The following is a 25,188-nucleotide window of genomic DNA, read 5'->3' as shown; positions in this document are numbered from 1 at the left end:
GTGAGTTGGATCCGATGGCGGGGGAGGAAGCTGGACAGACTCGACAGACCCAAGCGTACTGTCTGCTGGGAACGTTTGACCGAGTCTCCTGTCAGAGAGATCTTCAACTCCCACCTCCGGTGGAGCTTCGACCGGATCCCGAGGGAGGCTGGAGATATTGAGTCCGAGTGGACCATGTTCTCCACCTCCATTGTCGAAGCGGCCGCTCGGAGCTGTGGCCGTAAGGTCTCAGGTGCCTGTCGAGGAGGCAATCCCCGAACCCGGTGGTGGACACCGGAAGTAAGGGATGCCGTCAAGCTGAAGAAGGAGTCCTATCGGGCATGAAAAGCATGAAGAGTCTGTGAGTCCAGTAAAAACATGGCGCATGAGTGACAAGTCCACCACACTCGCTTTACCCAGACCCTCAACATCATCATGTGAACCATTTGATAAACTGTGTCTCTTCTGTGGTGAAGTGGGCAAAAAAAAGGAACTGAGGAGGGCTGCCACCCTTGGCTTGGATAGAAAAGTGAAAGAATGTGCTCAGGTGGTGGGTGACAGGCATCTATTGGCTGAACTAGCTGCTGGTGACATGGTTGCTATTAACCCCCTGAGGTCGACGGTATCGCCGGCGATACCAGCTCGCTTTTTTTTTATCAGTGTAAAAGAAACTCATGAATACTCTGTTGACTTTGATTTTCCATAGGAGTTCCATACATCAATCGATTCTGTTAAATGTGTATTATTTTTGTGTATACTCACAATAAAAACATAGTGTTGTGCTTTTCGACAAATAAAGAAAAATAAACACGAAGCGAGTTCTGCCTTCTCTCTGTCCGTGTAGTCCATTCTGAAACGCGTCCGAAAATGAACCATAACTCAATGAATACTTCTCACACATACACGTGATATATGTCTTTATGAAGCTTGAAATCTCTTCTTTTAAATGAAGTAATTTATATAAAAAACAAATATTCTCATCTTGTGAAATCTGTATTAAAAGAGAGCGATTCCAGTCGACCTAATTAGAGCTAATTCAAATGTAATGTGACTCCGCCCACGGAGAGCGTGCGCTATTCAAACGCAAATGGCTGAGGTAATCCGCGCAATCCTGTGAACGCCCCCATCAGCTCGAGAAAACCAAAACACAAGTTTATTCAGAACATTACTTGCTTACACCGTCTTGCAGCGCTGTGAGGAATAATGAGGAATACGAGGAATAGGAGCTGAGGAATACTAGTAAGTTTTTCCTTCTCGGGTTTCTGTTTATTGACGAATGAACGGCTCTGTTTTTTCTCCATTATGGACGCGAGCTCTAAAAAAAAACACTAAAAGACTTTCAAACTTTCACAGAGACCTCAAAACAGAAAGTACAAATCCTTTCTTTAAAACGAATTTCGTTTTGTATCAATTGTATCTTAATTTTAATCATTTTTTCATTAACAACTTTCCTGGATTTAAAGTAAATAAGCCTATCGTCAACGAATGATGATGTTTTAGCAAACTGTATTGCTATACTGAGATGAGTAAAAATCGACTGAAATATGTTGAAATAAAATGTTGGCTATTTGTATAAGCAACGTAAACTGCAAATTAACATTTATATGCCCTAATATTTCATGAAAACAACTTTACAGTCAGGCGAAATATGAAAGACAACATTTTGTTTAGTAGATTTGGGTACAGTTTTTACTGTAGAATATACTGCCTCGTCAAATAAGCTTTTGTTTAGCAATTTCTATATATAAAATAGCCTAATATTTTTGTCAAAAATAAAGTCATCAACTAAGATGTTAGCTGTTCCAATGTTGGCTATATTCAAAGTAATGAATACATAGATAAAATGTAGGCCTATAATCTTTCTTTTTTTTTTACAAAGAAAGAGTACACTTGAAATATTGTTGAAATTGTAATTATTGTTGTAATTGTAACCTTTTTAATAAAATAGCACAACATATGTACAAGATAGATGTAAGCAAAATCTTAAATGGTCAATATAAGTCTTCTTCTAAATATCTTTTGTCCAAGCATTGTGGCTCAGCCAGTTTCACACCTGTGTGAATGGCTCATCATTATGCAGAGTGGGTGGTAATTCAGGTGAAAACCACTCCTCGTTCACGCCCCCTCGCATATTGGCTTTCCAAGCAAAACCTGTTTTACATCAATTTAAATCAATGTATGGTTTTATTTGAACGATAAAGCAAGACTATTTTCACATAATTTTGAAGAAAAAACTATAGGCGACGACATCCATTGGTCAAAAGTCTTATTGACACATATTTACTATGTGTTTTGTGGCCTTATTTCAGAAATTTTAGTTTTTAGTTTTTTCAATATCCACGCATAAACATTATTCTCTCAAAAATTAAAACATGTACATACACGTGGCTCACATATTATGGTAGCCCTGTTTGTGCTTTATAGAGTGAATTTACACCTTTGCCATTAATATGTTTATAAGCAACTGAAAAAAGCACAAATGTCAGGGCATGTCAGAACATCTCAAGGGCCCAGAAAACCGCTCAGACTCCAGAGGGTTAATGCTGTTTATCATCGTCCATGCCTGACTAGGCTCTATAGAAAAGCAGAAACTGTTGGATGTGACTCAACTGAAAGTAATGCAACTCAGGTCATCAGAGCACATGTCCTCAATGAGTTGCTCGAATACATCATGGACTATCGTTGCTCAGGGGAATCACTGGCAATGTCTGACTTGACAGCCCTCTATGACGAGCGCATTGCTGATCTTGGATTTCCAAACATCAAATGCAACACCACACGCCTTCGGAAGGATATTGAACGCCTGATTCCTGACATCAGATCAGTACAAATAAATCGTGTCTGGTCCATTGTATTTGATGATGACCTGAGCAAAGCTGTTGCTAACATGAAAAACAACACTTCTACCGATGTCTCCATCATCTTCAAAGCAGCCAAAATCCTTCGGCAAGAGTATCTCCCCATGAAGCATGCTTTTACAGGTGCCTTCTCAACTTCCTGTGAAGCTGATTCTATCCCTCCCATGCTGAGATCGTTCTTACACATGCTTCTTGATGGATCAGGTATTGATCAGCCACCTCCTGGACCTGAGAAGTTCCAGGCTGCAACATCCATTGGGCAGCAAATAATTTTCAACTCTGTAAGATGCAGATCCAAGAAACATGGCAGTGTTCCTCGTCACATAAGAGAGAGGGAAACACCAGCTTCGCTATATCTGGCAATGAAACTACACCAGCAAAGTGGTAGTAGATATCTGGTGGAGGCCATGCATAAAAGAGGAATGTGTGTCATATGACCACTTGAAAACATTTAGCATAGATATAGCGAATTCAGTGATCAGTCAACAGGAGCAGATTGGTGTCGTGGTCCCACCTCAGGCAGTCCACTGAATAAAACGGCCGATTTTGTCAAATAGGGTGTCAAATTTCGTTCAACCTACCCTCCATTAGATGGCAGACATGTCATACTTCATCCGCGACTCAAAAAAACGTCATGCTTCTATACAAAATCTTCGAGCTAGAGTGCATTGAATCAGTGCGAACAAAAGCGGAGCTAGTGTGCGAGTGAGCCATTTTATCAGAGCAATATTGTCAACGTCAGCGAGTATTTGCATTATATTATTATTATTATTATTATTATTATTATTATTATATCTAATGGCATCAATAAAGCTTACCCGCAATGAAGTGTTGGGTCTTCTATTCGTGGACCCTGATTATGAAGGGGAATATCTGCCTGATTCTGAAAGTGAAAGTATAGCCCTACACCAAGCACAAACGGTGAATCCTTTGCCCAATTTAGATGGTCCTTTACCCAATGTCAGTGGTGGGAACAATGTTTCTCGGGGTCGGAGTGTTCATCGCGAAGTTAGCAGGCGTGTTAGTGTTGTGGGGAACGAGGCGGGAGATTTTTACCGTGTGTGCCTCTCCACAATCGTGGCGACAGTATTGTGGTGGAGACTTTGTTTGTCTAATGCCACTGGGTATGTTAGACGAGGTCGAAGTATTCATAGGACAGTTAGGGGGCAAGGTGGAGGCAGGGTGGGGAGTCGCAATGACAATGACAGTAGTCCGAGCTGTGCACACTCGGCGCGTGCGCGAGGCAGATCTGGCCGTGCTGCTCCCAGCAGGAGCAGAGACGGTGTGACACTGGGCAGAGGGGCTATTATGCATAGTCTATCGCAAGCTGATGGGAATGCCGGCTTTTGAGTACTTGGCCAATGAGGATGATTTACTATATGTAGTAAATAGAAAATCTCTACAGCAAAAGGCCAACCGCTACTTGCATTCGGTTTGTTTCTACCATTTATTAGTAATGATTTACACAGTTTGTTTACTACTTACTATTTACCTGAGCATTCAGTATTGTGCAATATAGCATACAGAAGGTGAGGGACATTTTGGGGGGAAAGAAGTGCTGCATTTGATCATTTTATCATTTAAACGTGACTTTTCATGAGAATTCTATAATCCAAGATGGCCGCCACCATAATGACGTCATAATATGCAAATTAGATGGGGAAATGTAATCCCTACATAAACTTTGGGTCTTCCTTAATATTTCTCTAATTTACAGAAAGTCTCTATCTTTTATCACTTTTAAGATATAGCCTTTTGAAATTAAGATGTCAAAATCGAACATTTTAGGAAAAAACCTCCCACCTCCCACGAAACACTGTGTGTTTGGCATGTGTTTTTTAATAAAAAATTGCATACTTCACCTCCAATTGTCATGGTAAGGACAACATTATTGTTTTTTAGTCTTGGAACCTATTTTATTGGACTCCTTGACCCCAAAAATGTACACGTTGATACCAAATTTGTCATTATAGCTATAACAGAAGCAAAGATATGGGCCTCTCAAGTATGGTCGGCGGCCATTTTTAAAAAATGTGCGTATATAAGATACAAAATGTGATCTCACGTGTGTCTTAGGATAAATTTATTTCTATGGCCCTAAGGTACTTCCATACCAAAGGGGACCTTTGCATCATGACTTGAAGTCAAAAGTCACTTAACCTCCCTACTAGAAGGACACAATCTCCTTACACAAAAACTCCCCATTTTAGAGCGTAAAGGCGCCTAGTAGAGGGCGAGCGCTCCTCCGCTAGTGTGTCCAGCACTCATGAAGGCAGAGTGTCTTGATCATTTAAGGTCCCTGAAGCAGCCACACATGAAGGTCCCACAGATCGGGGCTGGGGTGCCATATCGTGCCGTTCACCTGAGACAGCAGGTCCTTCCTGAGGGGGATTTGCCATGGGGGAGCCAACATTATATCTCTCAGGTCCGCAATCCAGGGCTGGTTCGGCCAGTTCGGGACCACAAGGATCACTGACGCTCTCTCCTCACTGATTTTGCATAACATCATAGGCATAATCTTCACCGGAGGGAATGCGTAAAGCCTGGCTTTCGGCCAACAGGATGTCAGAGCATCTCCAATCAGCAGGGAGTGAGATAGCGAGAAGAAAGTCTGACAGTGCATGTTCTCGCTCGTGGCAAACAGATGCACGTCCGCGGGCGGGACTCGTGTTTTCAGCCAAAACTGCAGCGGCCGCATATGCAGCAAGCCCAGATGGCACACAGAAGAAGCCGCCACCATCAGCCCCAGAAGCCTCTGAAATTCCCTCAGTGAAACAGACCTGCCCAGTCTGAAACGGCACAGAGTTGATGAAATTGTCTCTATGCGCTCTTGAGAGAGGTGGGCTCGCATCGCCACCAAGTCGAAACACATGCCCAGATATGTTATAGTCTGACTCAGAATGAACAAGCTCTTCTGCACATTCACACGCAGTATCCAGATGGCGAAGCAGCATTTCCACGTGACTGATTAGCACATCCCTTGAGGGAGCTAAAATCAGTCAATCATCTATATAATTTAAAATGCGCATTCCCAGTAGCCACGGTGAAAGTTCTATGGCCGCCATTGCCATTGGCGACGTGTTTTGATTGGAGCCACGCCCCAGCGAGGCTAGAAGCACTGGCGGGGAAATGACTCGTGGAGGATAGGCTGGCAGCCGATCGGGCACAAGCGATGTCGTGCAAGACGGGGGAATATTGGCACTCTCTCTCGCCCTCGAGAGGCCGACTCTGCACTGCTCTGGGGCAGGGCGAGTGACACAGTGTTGGGTGTAAGAGGAGGAAAAAGCTCTTTTTGTGAAGGATACGTGTTTATATTGTGAAACTCACACAAACAGACACAGCATTTACACAAACATTGCATTTCCCGCCTGCAGGAACAGGCGGGAACGGGGCCACCAGCGAACTCTCTCCTCCTCTTGACCAAATCCGTCAGGATGAAGGCTTGGTAGCCAAGGATGGCGCGCTGACTTTGTCGCAGCGCAGGCTTCTCCTCTGACCCTAATGGGCCTTTCACACAGGACGCGGTATGCGCGGCGCTTGCCGCTGGGTTCAGCGTTGCCCTTCAGATAGGCCTACAATGCGATTTGCGCTGCGCTGTGACGTAGGCGGAGTTTTAAAAACTTTTAGCGGGAGCTCTATTACAGATGTGGCCTTTAAAAATGCGCGTCTCAGAGAAAAGAATGCCACGAGCACTTCCGACATTCTGCGGGATCGTGCAGAAGGGGGATTAGGTGTTGGACGCAGGAAATACTAAAACCTGTAGATGGCAGTCGTGTTTCATGTGGCCATACTGAGTTGACGAAGTATGACGAATACAATGTTTTCTTTTGCCAGTTACATAAACAGTCACATATTCTTCATAAAAATCCGACTCAAACGCGCATCATTTGTCTTATTTTTTTTTCTGTGTTTACAGTAGGCTAGAAGAGACGTGGGCTATGATAACTGCAGTCTTATAACACAATAATTTGCGAAGACCTTTAAAGAGACCGAGATCATTTGCGCAATATCATTATCTAATTTTACATTTAGTTCATTTTTGCATCTTAACGTTTTAAATAGTTTTAACATGGTTGTAATGCGCTTTTCTGCATTACACACAGTACTTTTTATACTATCATGTTTCCCTTATAGGCGTCGATTTCGGTGGGGACGGTGGGTACGCACCCACCAGATTTCGTCATGAGTCATTTTCTACCCACCACTTTTAATTTCAGTCCGTATTAATTTGACTTTTGGTTCGATTTTTTTTTTACCGTTTTCAGTGGTTATGAGGAGCTTAATTAATTTAACCTGAGATGTGCGTTATATCGCTTTTTGATCATTCTTTGTGTTGTCGAATTTTGACACAGTTTCATTATTTGTTCATAATAATTTGATTCATAATTATGTCATTTTTTCTAAAAGTAAAAAAAAACTGTTTTTTCTAAAAGCAATATTCTAAAGAGATACAAAGACATTGTACGAGTAACCACCAGATTTCGTCATGAGTCATTTTGTACCCACCACTTTTAACTTCCGTTGACCGTTTTCAGTGGTTATGAGGAGCAATATGAGAGAAAAATTTTGTAATCATTGTCTGACACAACAAAAAAAAAATATAATATTCATTTTATTTTAATTTTCGTGTTCGCATTTATGAGGGAAAAAACAACGTGTCAGTTTACGGTTATGGACATGAGCGCTCTAAAAGCGGCAATAAAAGTCTGCTTTAAAACTTTAACAGAGACCTCAAACAGAACAGCTGCCTTTCTTTAAATCGAATTTCGTTTTGTATTAATTATATCTTAATTTTAATCAATGTTTCGTGAACCAATGAATTGCCTGGATTTAAGAAGTAAATATAGCAGACAATCACGACATTGGAGGCGCCGGCGATATCTCATAAATGAACCGAAACTCAGCGTCTAATGCACATTCACATTTACAGTGTATTTAGACACATTTAGACGCATTCATAATCATTACTTTTACCGGTTCTTTGTGGCAAGCTTTATGCGTACGGTCGTGCGCTTGAGTGCGGCTATATTACGTAAACGCTCATGATCATGATATAAGTAGGCTAATTAAATTAATATAAAGGGGCGATTTGTCCACGAATTACTTAAATGAACAACTAGCCTAGTATACTAGTCGACTAGAAAAAAAAACTTTTAGTCGAAAGCAGCCCGTATTCCACATATTTTCGAACCAGGCAACAGGACATCTGTGTTGAGCGAGGCCGAGGACCCTGAGCGGAATGAACGAGCGGAGCGGAATATTCAGAAATGCGCTCTCCACTCACGAGCTCTGATCGGAACAAACCCGAACCTCACTGTCTGCTGAACTTGCAGAATCATCAAAATATAATATTTTCTAAAGAAGAATTTTAAAACTTTATTGGTGGTAGTTGAGAAGAATTCCTCTTTCCATATCTAAATCATTTCGAGTGCAATATAAATGTATCATATTGTTATTCTTAATATATAAGAATAATACGTATTTTTTACAACATTTTTAACATATAGAGAATATAAGTTTAGCGTGTCGTGTGTATTTCCTAATTATAAGCTTTTGGTGAAATTGCAACAAAACTAAAAGAGTAAAACATAAAAACATGGCGTCGTCTCAAGAAATATCTGCGTACACACTAAACCACTGAAACCGACTCAAAACGATGTAGCCTAGTATACATACCAGACCAGGCACTGTAATTCTGCCACAGACATACACTAAAAACGGAGAAGACTTAAAGCATGCGCATAAACCTTGCGCGCTATACAACAATAATATTAGGCACAGTAGCTTCTTTTTTTTTTCTTTTCTTTTTTTTATCAAGAACTTTGTTGAACAATATGAACAACCATAAATGGTCTGGTACAAAATATGAGTCACGATATTCGATAGTTAACGGATGCATAAAGCTTGCCACAAAGAACTGGCAAAAGTAATCATGTGTCAAATATAGCAAGGAGACATTTTAATTGTTTACTAATCAAAGATGTTGAAAATGCTGACTTGTCATCTTCGCAGATATTGTGAACGTGCCTAGAGAGAAATGCACACTTACATAAGAGAGTTATCTGTTTCTTTTCGTTTTGAATTGTTTTGTTTAAAAGTGGACATTTCAAGCTTTCTAGATACATTTCTGAGTTTCGGTTCATTTATGAGACGAGCTCAGTTCACGTGCAATGCAAGTTATATCGCGCCGGTGCCTCCATTTCCTGATTAAATCGTCTTAAATGCGTCTCCGTGTGGACAGAAACCAATGTAATCTTCCTGATTTAATCACGTAAAACACAAGTCTAAACACAAGCACCACTCTTCTGAATGATGGTAACCACAAACCTCCAAGAGTTTGTAAACCAATTGTTTGTAAAACATAGCCTATTTAATATTTACAAATTCAAAATAATAATAATAATAATAATGTTTTACAGTGTATAAATAAAACGACATGAAGAAAGTTATTTCCAAAATGTTGGCTAATTAATTGCACAGTCTTTGTTTTAGCTGCTTGTTTTAGCTGCTACCAATTGCACAGTCAAGAAATTACAACCACCCACCCCCCAGGTCTGCCGATTCAACCCCCAATGCTAATCGATCTCCTCTCAGGGAATCAAAAGAAAACGTCTCAGGTTACGACTGTAACCTATGTTCCCTGAGAACAGGGAACGAGACACTACGTCAGAATGACGCTATGGGGAACGCCTCAGGCGTGACAGGTGTCTGAAATAAATATCAACTCACGTCAATTATGTTGACCGGCGACAGCCCGTGAATCATCAGCTTGATTGATTAACGCGCAACCTGGATGTATAAAGGGAAGCCTTGCATACATGACAACATCCTATCGTCTGAAGGGACTGTTGCAGGCAGGCCCCGAGGCATGGCAGGAAGACGTAGTGTCTCGTTCCCTGTTCTCAGGGAACATAGGTTACAGTCGTAACCTGAGACGTTCCCTTTCGAAAGGGAACTCTACACTACGTCAGAATGACGCTATGGGGAACGATATACCAACGCCACCATGCTGAGGGGAGTGCATGCCCAAAGGCAGTGACAACTGTCCGAACCAGTAATTCAGAAAACACTGGAACCACTCACCCTTAGGTCACATCGGGCTGTCAGTGACAGCACTCCCTACCGGTCATCACCCAAGCTAATGAACCAAGAAACCGCCAGAACATAGTTAATGGGGGGTATATCTGGGCCAGCTCAAAGGCTTAGGACCACAGCTTCCAAAAGAAGGGGTCCCTTCTAGGGAGTGTGGCTAGGGGGCCCAAGGGACTCCCAGCCAGTCACTATTCAGGGGAGCGTGCCACCTGAAATACCACCAGGCAGGCCTGACCTGGTGTCACTACATAAGACACTAGAGTCTGGCCACTTCCTGTCTGTCTGAAGACAGAGCCTCTGGACACTTGCCTAAAGAAGGCATCCAACCCGAGGGACTGCAAAACTGGCAGTGAACCACTCAGCCCGGATCTCAGAGACGGGACATCCTGGAGAGTATGACTCAGCATAGTGCTTTACAACCCTTGCCAGCGAGGGGAGTCTCTCTACTCGATCCATGGATCTACCCAGTGTTTGTGTTTCAAAACACTGAGGAGGCCTGTGAGGGCCTAAAGGGAGCTACCTCCAGGAAGGCCTGGTAGGACCTCTAACCTGGCGACCACAACATGGGGGAGCTTGTATTCAACCACAATATGTGGGAGCTTACCTTCAGGAAGGCCGGTGAGGCCTCTGACCTGGCAACCACAACATGTGGGAGCTCATATCAGGAAGGCCGGTGAGGCCTCTAACCTGGTGACCACAGCATGTGGGAGCTCCTATCAGGAAGGCCGGTGAGGCCTCTAACCTGGCGACCACAGGATGTGGGAGCTCACTTTCAGAAAGGGAAAAAGCGTACAGCGCACAACCCTTACCATAAAAAATGGAAATAGAAAGTACATGAAAGAAAGTGCATGTACTTAGCCATTCTGAACCCAAGAAGGCCTGATGAGGCCTCTAACCTGGCGACCACAGCATGTGGGAGCTCATACTCGGGAAGGCCAGTGAGGCCTGTAACACGGTGACCACAGTGTGTGGGAGCTCATCAGAATGTGGAAGTTAGCTAGAGAAAAACATCTGTCGTAATAAAGTGACGACAGGAAGTAAGACCAGGGTCTGAGCCACATAGGAAGGGACAGAAGCGATACGCACATGACCCTTACCATAGAAAATGGATTTAGAAAATACACAAGACATAAGTCGTGTGACTTACCATAAGCATGGTTTAAAAAAGGTACGGAACGTATGTACCAAAAAGGAATGAAGTAAAGGTTTGCTCGTACTTCATCACACAGTATGTGTGAGCCCACATTCGGGAAGGCCGGATGAGGCCTGTAACCTGACATGTAAAAGCTCAAACCCAGGAAGGCCTGGTGAGGCCTGTAACCAGGGAACCACCGTACGTGGGAACCTATAATCAGGAAAGCCAGAAGAAGCCTGCAACCTGATAGACACAATACGTGGGAGTTCTCATTCAGTAAGGCCTGGTGAGGCCTGCCACCTGACATGAAAGAACTCATAACCAGGAAGGCCGCAGAGGCCTAAAGCCTGGTGACCACTAATTGTGGAAGGTTAAAACTCAGGAAGGCCGGTGAGGCCTGTGACCTAACGACCACCGCACGTGGGAGCTCAAATTCAAGAAGGCCTGGTGAGGCCTATAACTTGATAATCACAGTAAGTGGAAGCTCACAGCATGTAGGAGCTCACATTCAGGAAGGCCGGCGAGGCCTGTAACCGGACATGTGAAGGCTCCTAACCAAGAAGGCCTGGTGAGGCCTATAACCTGGCGATTACAGTATGTGGGAGCTCATATACAACCACAGTATGTGGGAGCTCATACTCAGGAAGGCCTGGTGAGGCCTCTGACCTGATAACCACAGAATGTGGGAGCTCATAACCAGGAAGGCCAGATGAGGCCTGTAACCTGATGACCACAGTATGTAGGAGCTCACATTCAGGAAGGCCGGTGAGGCCTGTAACCTGACATGTGGAGGCTCGTAACCAGGAAGGCCTGGTGAGGCCTATAACCTGGCAACTACAGTATGTGGGAGCTCATATTCAACCACAGTATGTGGGAGCTCATACTCAGGAAGGCCTAGTGAGGCCTGTGACCTGACAACCACAGCATGTGGGAGCTCATATTCAACCAAAATATGTGGAAGCTCTCATTCAGGAAGGCCTGGTGAGGCCTCTGACCTGATAACCATAGAATGTGGAGGCTCATATTCAAGAAGGCCTGGTGAGGCCTAAAACTTGATAACCACAGAATGTGGGAGCTCATATTCAACCACAGTATGTGAGAGCTATACTCAGGAAGGCCTAGTGAGGCCTATGACCTGATAACCACAGTATGTGGGAGCTCATATTCAAGAAGGCCTGGTGAGGCCTATAACTTGATACCCACAGTAAGTGGGAGCTCATATTCAACCAAAATATGTGGAAGCTCTCATTCAGGAAGGCCTGGTGAGGCCTCTGACCTGATAACCACAGAATGTGGGGGCTCATATTCAAGAAGGCCTGGTGAGGCCTAAAACTTGATAACCACAGAATGTGGGAGCTCATATTCAACCACAGTATGTGAGAGCTATACTCAGGAAGGCCTAGTGAGGCCTATGACCTGATAACCACAGTATGTGGGAGCTCATATTCAAGAAGGCCTGGTGAGGCCTAAAACTTGATAACCACAGAATGTGGGAGCTCATATTCAACCACAGTATGTGGGAGCTCATAATCAAGAAGGCCTGGTAAGGCCTATAACTTGATAACCACAGTAAGTGGAAGCTCACAGTATGTAGGAGCTCACATTCAGGAAGGCCGGAGAGGCCCGAAACCTGACATGTGAAAACTCCTAACCAAGAAGGCCTGGTGAGGCCTATAACCTGGCGACTACAGTATGTGGGAGCTCATGTACAACCACAGTATGAGGGAGCTCACATTCAGGAAGGCCGGCGAGGCCCGAAACCTGACATGTGAAAACTCCTAACCAAGAAGGCCTGGTGAGGCCTATAACCTGGCGACTACAGTATGTGGGAGCTCATAACCAGGAAGGCCGGATGAGGCCTGTAACCTGATGACCACAGTATGTGGGAGCTCACATTCAGGAAGGCCGGGTGAGGCCTGCAACCTGACATGTAGAAGCCCATCACCAGGAAGGCCGGTGAGGCCTGTAACCTGGCGCCACAGTATGTGGGAGCTCATAACCAGGAAGGCCTGGCGAGGCCTGTAACGTGGCGACCACCGTGTATGGGAGCTCATATTCAGGAAGGCCTTGTAAGGCCTGTAACCTGATATCCCAGTATGTGGGAGCTCATAACCAGGAAGGCCGGATGAGGCCTGTAACCTGGCGACCACAGTATGTGGGAGCTCATAACCAGGAAGGCCTGATGAGGCCTGTAACCTGATTACCACAGTATGTGGGAGCTCACATTCAGGAAGGCCGGTGAGGCCTGTAACCTGACATGTGGAAGCTCATAACCAGGAAGGCCTGGTGAGGCCTATAACCTGGCAACTACAGTATGTGGGAGCTCATTTTCAAGAAGGCCTGGTGAGGCCTCTGACCTGATAACCACAGAATGTGGGAGCTCATATTCAGGAAGGCCTGGTGAGGCCTCTGACCTGATAACCACAGTATGTGGGAGCTCATATTCAACCACAGTATGTGGGAGCTCATACTCAGGAAGGCCTGGTGAGGCCTATGACCTGATAACCACAGTATGTGGGAGCTCATATTCAAGAAGGCTTGGTGAAGCCTATAACTTGATAACCACAGAATGTGGGAGCTCATATCACAGTATGTGGGAGCTCATATTCAAGAAGGCCTGGTGAGGCCTATAACTTGATAACCACAGAATGTGGGAGCTCATATTCAACCACAGTATGTGGGAGCTCATTTTCAGGAAGGCCTAGTGAGGCCTATGACCTGATAACCACATTATATGGGAGCTAAATTCAAGAAGGCCTGGTGAGGCCTATAACTTGATAACCACAGAATGTGGGAGCTCATATTCAACCACAGTATGTGGGAGCTCATTTTCAGGAAGGCCTAGTGAGGCCTATGACCTGATAACCACATTATATGGGAGCTATATTCAAGAAGGCCTGGAGCAGCCTATAACTTGATAACCACAGTATGTGGGAGCTCATATTCAGGAAGGCCTAGTGAGGCCTATGACCTGATAACCATAATATGTGGGAGCTCATTTAACCATAGTATGTGGAAGCTCATATTCAGGAAGGCCTAGTGAGGCCTATAACCTGATAACCACATTACTCCTTGACAGTCAATTCCTGGGAGCTCACCTCAGGGAGGCCCAAGCACTGTCCGGTTGCAAAATGGGGACTGTCTGGTCAAGGAGGCCTGTTAAGACCTACTACCTGACCATCGAAAAAATCTTTAGATTTACTCCCATAACATTTTGCCCCAGACTCTAAAACAGGAGATGTGGTCTGAAAGGAAACAGAAATATGTTAATTTCACATTTTACAAAAAGACCAGAATTACACCTGCTCTTTTTGTTCACTGCTCATTTTTCAATTAAAATGCAGCCAAAAACACTGGATAACGCGATCTGGATGATAGGCTGAATTACTAAATATCTAACTTCTTAAAAGTCAGATAATATTCCATCATTTTAATTCATAGAATTAAATGCAGCCATACTCACCAGAGAATACTGTTTTAACATTTATACGTTCTCGTAATCTACACACTGCCTCGGCAAGCGCGAGAAAAGAGCCGTTAAAAAATATTTGGCTTTCATCCCTCGAGAAGAAAGTCAACAGGTGCGAGGTTGAAACATCCGACAGCGCACGGACTTTTTCTTTCTCACGCGCGCCGAGATATTTCTTAATGAACACTGCCAGCACCCTTAGGAACTGACTGTGAACGCCTCGTACCCAAACAGTATTGTTTCACAGATCGCACGCACCACAGCTCAGATGCTGAACCCTCCTCCCTCGAGAAAAGGATCCGCGAAAGCGGAGCATTTTTAAATAAAAAACGCTCACAGTTTGCACAAGAGGCTCTCTCGAGAGCCTCCCGCGCGCTTCAGCGATATTCAAAATACAGACAAACAGTCCCTGAAGACGAAAAGATGTTGTCATGTATGCAAGGCTTCCCTTTATACATCCAGGTTGCGCGTTAATCAATCAAGCTGATGATTCACGGGCTGTCGCCGGTCAACATAATTGACGTGAGTTGATATTTATTTCAGACACCTGTCACGCCTGAGGCGTTCCCCATAGCGTCATTCTGACGTAGTGTAGAGTTCCCTTTCGAAAGGGAACCGGTTTTTCCAGTTTTCACCAGCGTGTGGGCAGGGTTTTAATCCCTTGCAATTCCTTTGTTTAAATACTATTTAAGCAAATATACTATACATACGCTTTAAGTTATTTCAAATTAATGTTTATAGCTTAATTTGTTGATATCGCGTAACTTAATTTGACATATGTTGACATAACCAACTGACATTGTAGATTCCATTGCATGCCAGGAAGAGGCTTATGCTTTGTTTTAAATAATGAGCATTTACGATAATATAGCCGCACACAAGAACGTCACTTTGCTGTTTTAATAAAAGCAATGTTACATATTCTGCATGCACTCATCTCCTGGAAACCACAGCAATGACAAAGCATATAAAAATTCGTAAACGTTGTCCAATACCCCTTCTTGTCTTAATGAACCTTTTGCATTTACAAATATTTTCAAATGTCTGTATAATACAGTAGCCTACTGTAAATATTTGTGTCTATTACTATTTATAATTTATATTTTATTGTGGATGTTTTCTCACAATCATGACGTAATGTGAAGTAAAAGAAAAAATCTAATGTAAAGTTGTTTTTTATGCGCCACCTGGTGGATATTCTGTGAAGCGAAACACATTGAGGGATTTTCAGTAGGGGTTCAATCTTCAGCTGGCTGGCAGGAGCCGCCACTGGCATGTCATGTGACCTGTCAGTGCCGGCAGGAGCCGCCACTGGCATTTCACGTGACCTGTCAGTGGCTGGTTGGCATACAGTCTGATTCTGGCATTTCACGTGACCTGTCAGTGGCTGGTTGGCGTCTGCCAGTCTGATTCTGGCATTTCACGTGACCTGTCAGTGGCTGGTTGGCATCTGCCAGTCTGATTCTGGCATTTCACGTGACCTGTCAGTGGCTGGTTGGCATCTGCCAGTCTGATTCTGGAATTTCACGTGACCTGTCAGTGGCTGGTTGACATACAGTCTGATTCTGGCATTTCACGTGACCTGTCAGTGGCTGGTTGGCGTCTGCCAGTCTGATTCTGGAATTTCACGTGACCTGTCAGTGGCTGGTTGGCGTCTGCCAGTCTGATTCTGGCATTTCACGTGACCTGTCAGTGGCTGGTTGGCGTCTGCCAGTCTGATTCTGGATTTTCACGTGACCTGTCAGTGGCTGGTTGGCGTCTGCCAGTCTGATTCTGGCATTTCACGTGACCTGTCAGTGGCTGGTTGGCGTCTGCCAGTCTGATTCTGGCATTTCACGTGACCTGTCAGTGGCTGGTTGGCGTCTGCCAGTCTGAATCTGGCATTTCACGTGACCTGTCAGTGGCTAGTTGGCGTCTGCCAGTCTGATTCTGGCATTTCACGTGACCTGTCAGTGGCTGGTTGGCGTCTGCCAGTCTGATTCGAGCATTTCACGTGACCTGTCAGTGGCTGGTTGGCGTCTGCCAGTCTGATTCTGGCATTTCACGTGGCCTGTCAGTGGCTGGTTGGCGTCTGCCAGTCTGATTCTGGCATTTCACGTGACCATAAAAAGAAAACAATGTATTTCCTTATAGCGAGAGTGTCAGACAACGCGTTATACACGCAGTTCAGCCGCGGCTGACTGGATTGAGCACCCAGCAAAGCGTCAGTAAGCAACCAGTCTGATCACGTCCATTTTAACTGGTTTAATTGGGATAAAATTCTCTAAAACATAACTAATACTAAATAATAGATGCATGAGATTCCATTCATAAAAAGAAAACAATGTATTTCCTTACAGCGAGAGTGTCAGACAACGCGTTATACACGCAGTTCAGCCGCGGCTGACTGGATTGAGCATCCGGTAAAGCGTCAGTAAGCAACCAGTCTGATCACATCCATTTTAACTGGTTTAATTGGGATAAAATTCCATAAAACATCACTAATTCTAAATTATAGATGCACGAGATTCCATTCATAAAAAGAAAACAATTTATTTCCTTACAGCGAGAGTGTCAGACAACGCGTTATACACGCAGTTCAGCCGCGGCTGACTGGATTGAGCATCCGGTAAAGCGTCAGTAAGCAACCAGTCTGATCACATCCATTTTAACTGGTTTAATTGGGATAAAATTCCATAAAACATCACTAATTCTAAATTATAGATGCACGAGATTCCATTCATAAAAAGAAAACAATTTATTTCCTTACAGCGAGAGTGTCAGACAACGCGTTATACACGCAGTTCAGCCGCGGCTGACTGGATTGAGCATCCGGTAAAGCGTCAGTAAGCAACCAGTCTGATCACGTCCATTTTAACTGGTTTAATTGGGATAAAATGTTCTAAAACATCACTAATACTAAATTATGGATGCACGAGATTCCATTCATAAAAATAAAACAATGTATTTCCTTACAGCGAGAGTGTCAGACAACGCGTTATACACGCAGTTCAGCCGCGGCTGACTGGATTGAGCATCCGGTAAAGCGTCAATAAGCAACCAGTCTGATCACGTCCATTTTAACTGGTTTAATTGGGATAAAATTCTCTAAAACATAACTAATACTAAATAATAGATGAATGAGATTCCATTCATAAAAATAAAACAATGCATTACCTTACAGCGAGAGTTTCAGACAACGCGTTATACACGCAGTTCAGCTGACTGGACTGAGCGTCAGTAAGCAACCAGTTTGAATTCTCTAAAATGCCAATCATGCAAAAGAACATAATCATATCAACAGATGCATAATACACGAGCTAGAGAGGGAGGAACATACAAAACAGATAAACTGGCAAAAATCAATGGTTTCTGAAACTTGCAAAAGGCAGACTACCAGACAATAGCCAACCACTGGCAGGTCACGTGATATACCAGAATCAGACTGGCAGCTGCCAGTCTGCCACTGACGGTCACGTGACATGCCAGTGGCGGCTCCTGCCAGCCATCTGAAGATTGAACCCCCACTCGGGATTTTTTAAGTAGGCCCCCCGAAAGCACTTGCAAAATTCTGCGAGACTCTACGAGACGAATTGCCGAATGCCGCGGGAGAAAACGCGCGTTTTTGAAGGCCAGATCTGTACGTCTGTTGTCAGTATCTCTTTTTACACTCATCCTCTAATTTGAGAAAGGATTTTATCTTTTTTAATAACACATTTGAAAACTATACCTCTACTCCACGTAATTTAACAGGTGTAGAGTTCATTCATGGGGGACACATATTAAAAAATTGTTTACACACATTGCCTACCTACAAGTTACCTGACTGTTAAAACACAACTATTTTTAATGTAAATATGTCTGTCTATGAGACGATCGTTCATACCATACGATGTCTTAATATAATTTGCTTTACAGTTCAGTACTAGCCATTCATCCATTTTGATTTCCATGCTTGTTTGGATCCCCCGATTCTATTGGCCACGATGGTAATCATCACAGAGCGCAGTGGCAAAAGTTGAACTATTTTGAACTTTGACCGTGGCGTGCGCGTGAGCACGCCAATGATGCGCTCCGCTGCGCTTGCGCTTTGGTCAACGCAGCAACAAAACGTCCTTGCGCGGCGCAAGCCATTGAGATGAATGGGTTTTATAGTGCAGCGCCACGCATACTGCGTCCTGTGTGAAAGGCCCATGACGCTTCCTCCCAGGCCCCGTTCACTGCATGCGGCGAACCTCCGGTGTGGGGTGGGGCCCCGCGGCAGGCTGTCTAACCGGTCCCTGAGCGGGGCGAGGCGCCGAGGAAGAGTGAGAACTCGACGAGGGCTGGAAAGCTCACGTCTGTGAAAGGACAGGTGAGCGTGATGGTGGCTCCAGACCCAGGGCAGTGGACCTCGTCCCCGTTATAGCACAAACCATATCCCTCCTGGTTCATAGGGTGCGCACCGGCAGCTCGGGGCAGTAAACGCAAGTGGAGTCCGTGAACACCGCCTCGGTGTGGGCGAGGCCCAGGTAGGCGACGCAGAACTCATGTTCATCGGGCGGGTCGATGGGGCTCACACAAATCTGGCAAGTTGAAGCCATCGGATGCTCGGAGAAAAAGGTTGCTAGTCCTCCTGGAACAGCTTCCACGATGGCAGCGTGAAGAAAGAGATTATGACACAATTGTCACGCTCATGCATTTTATACTGCCCGCGAGCCTGTCAGTATTTGCATACTTTGCGACAATTGGCCAGCTGTTTCAAGCTGGCGTTAGCCCATAAGTTTTCAATGAAAGTGGAGTAGGGAGGAGTTCCTGCAGCGTTGCTATGCAATGTAGAGTTACCGCTCTCAAAAGGGAACCACAATAACGACAAAAGTCTTGATTTGTCGTGTTTATCATAAGTGCTGGATTTGTCAAATTTTGTCTGATCTATTATTTTTACTACAACTATTTCAAATACACCCATGCCTAAATGTCACATTAACACAAAAGGAACACTGAAAGCCCCACCATACTTCAAGTGGAATCAAAGAACATAACAAATAAAATCAGACCAAAACAAAGTTCATTTGAAGTTTGTTTCAGGAGTTTGAAATAGCTTGTGAACATGAACTTCTCGGAAAAGTTTGTTCCAGCTAATAAACACCTATGAACGACCACTGGTCTGCGGCAATGCCTAATACAGAGGTCGGGAACCTATGGCTCGCGAGCCACATCTGGCTCTTTGGCAAAAATCATGTGGCTCGCGAGGTCTCTAACCCTTTACCAACAAACCATCGATGAAAAACAATTAAAACACATCAACAGAGATCGGCTCTCTGCAGAAAAAGCAACCAATTACAATTCCCTTGTTGTAGTACAGCCTACTGAAGTTAATGAAAAGTTTATGATAATAATAATATTAAAGTTGTACCGGCAAAAGTGCGTGTTCAGTGCTGTTCGCGAGTGTCACGAGTCACCACAGCAATCAACTAACCGCTTACGTTTCTGTGGTAATCTACAGCTCCTGCACTGGGATTCAAGCTGGCGAAAACCATTCTAGAACAGCAGCAAAAATGTAAAAGTAGACTTTATAAACTTTAATATAACATTTTATTGAAACGGGTGCTTTGCTGCGCATAGAGACATTTCACCCGCTGGTAGGCTACTTTCACTTTTGCCGCAGAGACCCTTTATGTCCTATAAATGTGTCGTATTTTTGATAATCCGCGCAGATTTCAGTTGACGATTCTGTTTAAAGTTATTAAAAACAAAACATGAATGAATGAGAAAGAAAAGAACAGGATGTGCTTTATATTGAAAAGAAATATTAAAAGCGCGATAAGTCGCGAAAGAGAACTGACAGGATACTGTGCGCGAGCTCCGAACACGGACAAGCAGCCTTTGTCTTCGGTTGCGCGCCTAAACGGCCAAATAAACACAGAAATATATCAAAATGCTAAGTCGAGTATTCACGTAAACACAGCAGATAGTACTGTGTGCATTCATTCTCTCTCACACGCACACAAAATGGTATATGCTCATCACTTGGTACTCAACCTCACAGTGAAAGCCCTGCAGAATTAATTCCATATTCCAACTTATTTATTGTTTGCTGAATATTTTTTAATAATATTAATAATTAAATAATATTAATAATAATTACTACGGTTGAATTTTTTATTGAAAAAAGCACGTCTTTAATATTAACTTTAATAATATATATATATATATATATAGGCAATTTTTTTTCCTACTGTGGCTCTTTTGGAAAAATGCATTATCCAAAAATGAAAAAATGGCTCTTTGGTCAAAAAAGGTTCCCGACCCCTGGCCTAATAGGTAGATGTTCTCTGGGGCTCCGCCTTCTTTGACATAGAAATCTTCTCCGGTTCATTTATTCTTTCCAGTCCGTTGAGGTCAAATATCCGTGAGTAAAAACAACTGTAATTGTAATTCTATATAAAAGTTTTTTTCATGTTTAATAGTGTAAAGCTGATGGTTTAAAGCAATCTATTGTATAAAGTGCTATATAAATAAACATGACATAACTTGATTGGAGTGCCGAATTGCAGAGCTCATGCAAACATATCCACGACGTTGACAGTGTATCGCTGAAAAGGTATTTCAAACTTAAGAGTTTTTTCCTACTTAAATGGGTAGTTCTTGGCCAGAATAAGCTACAAAATATAACATGATTTATTTAAAATATGGCTGTCCAAATCTAGTACAGGTCCGTGAGAGTAGATAAACCTTTTGAAAATGTGGTCCTTATGGCTTTGATAGAAAATGGCTAATGAATCAACTGTTCTCATAGCTGGCAAACTGATGCAACCGATGGTAACATCCAGGCTCAGGTTTAAGATTTAATACAAGACTGAAAGTAATAGGAGGACAGGACATTGTATGGCAGCAGTGTATTCTGGCAGCTGGTAAAATGATCTGAGCAGAGGCGTGACGTGAAAAAATTACAGAGGGTTAAAAACCATTTGAGAGATAGGATTTTGGACCCAGTCTAGGAATATAGCAGAAGTATAGCAGATACTGGTTGGCAAAGAAGAAAGTAATTCCAGACATCTAGCTATAAAATCAACAGAACATGGGCGAGGAGCTGAGTAAACCAGTGGTCAAGTAAGGCCGCTGCTATCATAATGTGGTCCTTAAGGAAAAGCATGTCACCCAGGCTGACACAATGTAATGATAAATACCAGGAGGCAATGACTATGTGACCTCTGAATGAGACAGAGAGGAATTTGGTGAGGGATGTCATGGCTGAGAGGAAGAGGAACTTGTCACAATTAAAGCTGATATGTCGACGAGGCACACACAGAGAAGGAGGATATGATGTGTACTTCTGAATGTCATCAGTACAGCAGTGCTAAAAAAGCATGGGTTTTGAAGTAATGTAGATGAAGAAGAATGAAAGTCCAAACGCTGATCACTGTGGTACCCCAGTTTTAAGCGCAATATAAAGAGTGTAAGCATTTCTTGCAGGAAAACCAGGACAGCAGAGAAATGATCTTCATAAGTATCACATACTGAAGTTTTTTTTTAAAGGAAATCCGTTTGTAAGCCATCTGAAACATGTAACACATTCGGTATGGATATAATCAACACATGTAGTATTCATTCATGTAAGTTATGTACTTATATGTGCCACTTGTGCCACAACTAGGAAGTGAGTGAGTAAACAGAGTGTATAAATGTCACAGTGCACAGTACCGATCTTGGTATCTTCTCTCGCTGACAAACCGCTGAAATGCTCCCATTGGATCTGAGCCCGTGCTTAGAATGAAGACCAGGGGAATGGTTGGGGACATGTCTGTGTACAGGGTTGAAAGATCCACTGGGGGATTCTCCACAAATTGTTGTCCCAAACCAATGATAACAAACTGAGTCACTGCAAACACAACCTGGAACACACAGAGTCAGAGACTTACCATATTTATTTTTACAGCTGATAATGATACATAACTCACGGAGACTCACATGAAACTTGACACACACAGGCACCGTAACACACACACACACACACACACACACACGCACGCACGCACGCACGCACGCACGCACGCACGCACGCACACACACACGTATTCCTATCATAGGTAAAATTCAAACTTCCGGGTTTTTACGGGAGCTTATATGCTTTGAGGTCAAATATGTATACGAAAAACCTTTTCATAGGTATAGTTTCTAGAAATGCTCCAAATGATTAGCCTGGAAATCCAGACCCAAATCTGAAAGATTAAGGGTCTGGCATCGACTAATGAAAATCACCCAGCTCGAGGGGCGGCACCAAGCATGCATTTGAAAATCTCACTGCACGCAATTGGATAACACTATGACCAATCACAACAATAAGCCCCGTACGCTTAGCTACCAGCAGAGCTAAATGGTAGATTAGACTCTTGCCGTATCCGGTCGGCAAAACTGCAAAAATGTCCTTCTTGCAAAGGAAGGATTCAAGCGCCGTCTTCTGTTCCTCTTTTAGATAAAAAGCCAAGTCTAACTTGTTCATTGTAGTGGTCAAACAACTGGTGTTCATCCATAGCCATCTTGCAATGTTTACTAATGACTTTGACGTCACAGTGCTGTCGTCATCTGTTTAGCTGGCCTCTGGCCCACCTATATCAGATAACGCAAATGACAAAAATCAGCCGTGACAGGTGCGGCAAATATGAAAAGATCAATGACGGCTGCGTCTCAGTCTCCACAGGGCTAGAGTACAATAATAACGCAGTAAAAGGTGTGTATGCTTCAAACTACTTTTTTAAAACCAACCAATCGCCATTAACTGTAGCAACTGTACATCTTTATACATGTGCTGTTTTCCTCATTAGAGCTCCAGGTGAATAGTTGCCAGTAGCAGAGAAGCACAGGTCAACTGACCATCAATCAGAACCGGCCAGTTCCTTTTTTTTTTTTTTGGCCGATCTCTGTTCCAGACTTGCATTCAAAATGCACTGCAATTATTTCCACAAATGTCATTTGTGTTGAAATATTACGAAGTCTGTAAACAGTACGTTAACAGAGGCCAGAGATTGGACACGCTGAACACAGACACAAAGCAGAGAGCAGAGAAAATACTGTACCAGCAAGCTCACTGTTTTTTTTCTAGGGGGGGACTCAGGTATTCTTATATGTAAGGAAGTGGGCTTCATGGACTAAGGGTTGGGAATCACTGCTCTAAAGGACACTTTGGGAAACGCCTCAGCATGACTGGTGTCTGAAGCACATGTTAAAACGAGACAATGTCATTGACCAACGACAATCTGTGACATCACCACAGGTGTGACCATGAGTATAAAAGAGCACCTGTATTAGATGTCATCAGCTTTCTGTCTTCAGGAGACTGTTTGTTTTGAATGTGTTTCTAAGCTTTTCAGGAAGTGTCTACCGCAGTGTCAGCGTTATCTGACACCAGACGATACACACGGCTTGTGCGTAATTTGTCTCGGAGAGGATCATGCGTGTTCTGTTCTCGAGGGAGCAGAATGCATGAATTGCAAGGGCTTTTCCATGAAAAAGCTCAGTTCACGCCGTCTGGACAGGCGTCTGTACCCTGCGATTTGGGACCTGCTGCAGCCAAGGCCCAGCGGAGACAGGTTCAGTTGGAGGAGGAATTTGTCTCTCTCTCGTTCCCCTGCAGCTCACTTGAGCGATCTGCTCGATGCGGATGTATTTTCTCTGAATAAGTCATCCAATTTAGCAGATAGCGCACTTTTGGCTTCCAGCCAAGAAGAGCAGGATGTGGCTGATGAGGGCGATGATACACAGATGAAACCCTCTCAGCCTGCCTTCCCCGCGTACGAGGAGCTGCTAGAAGTTATGGAAGTTATTAAGGAAACGCCGCAGATCGCTTGCGGGCGTCTTGATGAGCATTTTTTGTCTGACCATAAACATGCAGCTCCTGTGAGTCTTCCATTTCTCCCGGACCTTCATGCTGAGGTGGAGAGGTCCTGTGACTACAGGACCTCTGCAGGTCAGGCTGGTGCGGCTCTGTGTTGCAGGCCTACCAAGCGCACCTGCTAAAAGATCTGGATGACTTCATAAGCAGGCAGCTTCCTTAGGTCTTAAAGTAGTAGCTTGAGCTGCCTTAGGGCTTGAGCTGCCTCCCACTAGAGTGTTTAAAGAAGCAGGCAGATTCCTTATGTCTCGTGAATTTGTGGCTGCCTCCCCCAGTTCGGGGCTTTGTGTAGGTGGTCCGTTCGCAAACCTTGGCAATGCTTTTTGGATTGAGTTGCCACCCCTAATTTGGGTTCATTAAGTAGGCAGCTCCCTCATGTCTTGTGAAGCTAGGGCTGCCTTCCCCAGAGTTTGGGCTCTAAAGGCAGCCCATTTCTGAACCACTTCAATTTAGGTTGAAGCTGCCTCGCTGAAGTAGGCAGTTCCCTTACGCCTTGTTAAGCTAGACTGCTTTACTCTAATCAGGCGGTCCATTCACAGAGTCATTGCACTGCATTCTATGGCTCATGAGGTGTACTTCCTCCCTTTCTATTTAATAGGAAGTTCCTTCATGGGCATTTAATAGAGCACCGAATCTTATGCAAATTGGGGAAGCCCACACCATGGCAATATCCAAGGGAGCCTCCTATTACAAAACCTTGAGGCTGTTAGAATGAGTGCACTTTCCCCATTTGGGTTCCATGCACAGTCCTTGTCACAGCTTCTGAGCACTCGTGATCTCCTAGGTAAGGAAACTCATGTTGAGC

At 43.9% G+C, this 25,188-nt stretch overlaps 1 protein-coding gene across 1 annotated transcript in view; it reads right to left on the bottom strand.

The window, feature by feature from the left end:
- dnah6 (dynein, axonemal, heavy chain 6) overlaps nucleotides 1–25,188 on the bottom strand; it is a gene marked incomplete at both ends in the record, with an annotated part of 105,110 nt that overhangs the window by 20,186 nt on the left and 59,736 nt on the right. Inside the window, one exon of the mRNA XM_081360404.1 lies at nucleotides 22,196–22,386. Within this exon, the coding sequence (XP_081216530.1) occupies nucleotides 22,196–22,386 (191 nt within the window). The remainder of the gene's footprint in view (nucleotides 1–22,195; nucleotides 22,387–25,188) is intronic.

This window comes from Scardinius erythrophthalmus (genome assembly GCF_964197995.2).
Source record: "Scardinius erythrophthalmus genome assembly, chromosome: 3".
Classification (NCBI taxonomy): Eukaryota; Metazoa; Chordata; class Actinopteri; order Cypriniformes; family Leuciscidae; genus Scardinius; species Scardinius erythrophthalmus.
This window is presented reverse-complemented; position numbering and strand designations above follow the sequence as displayed.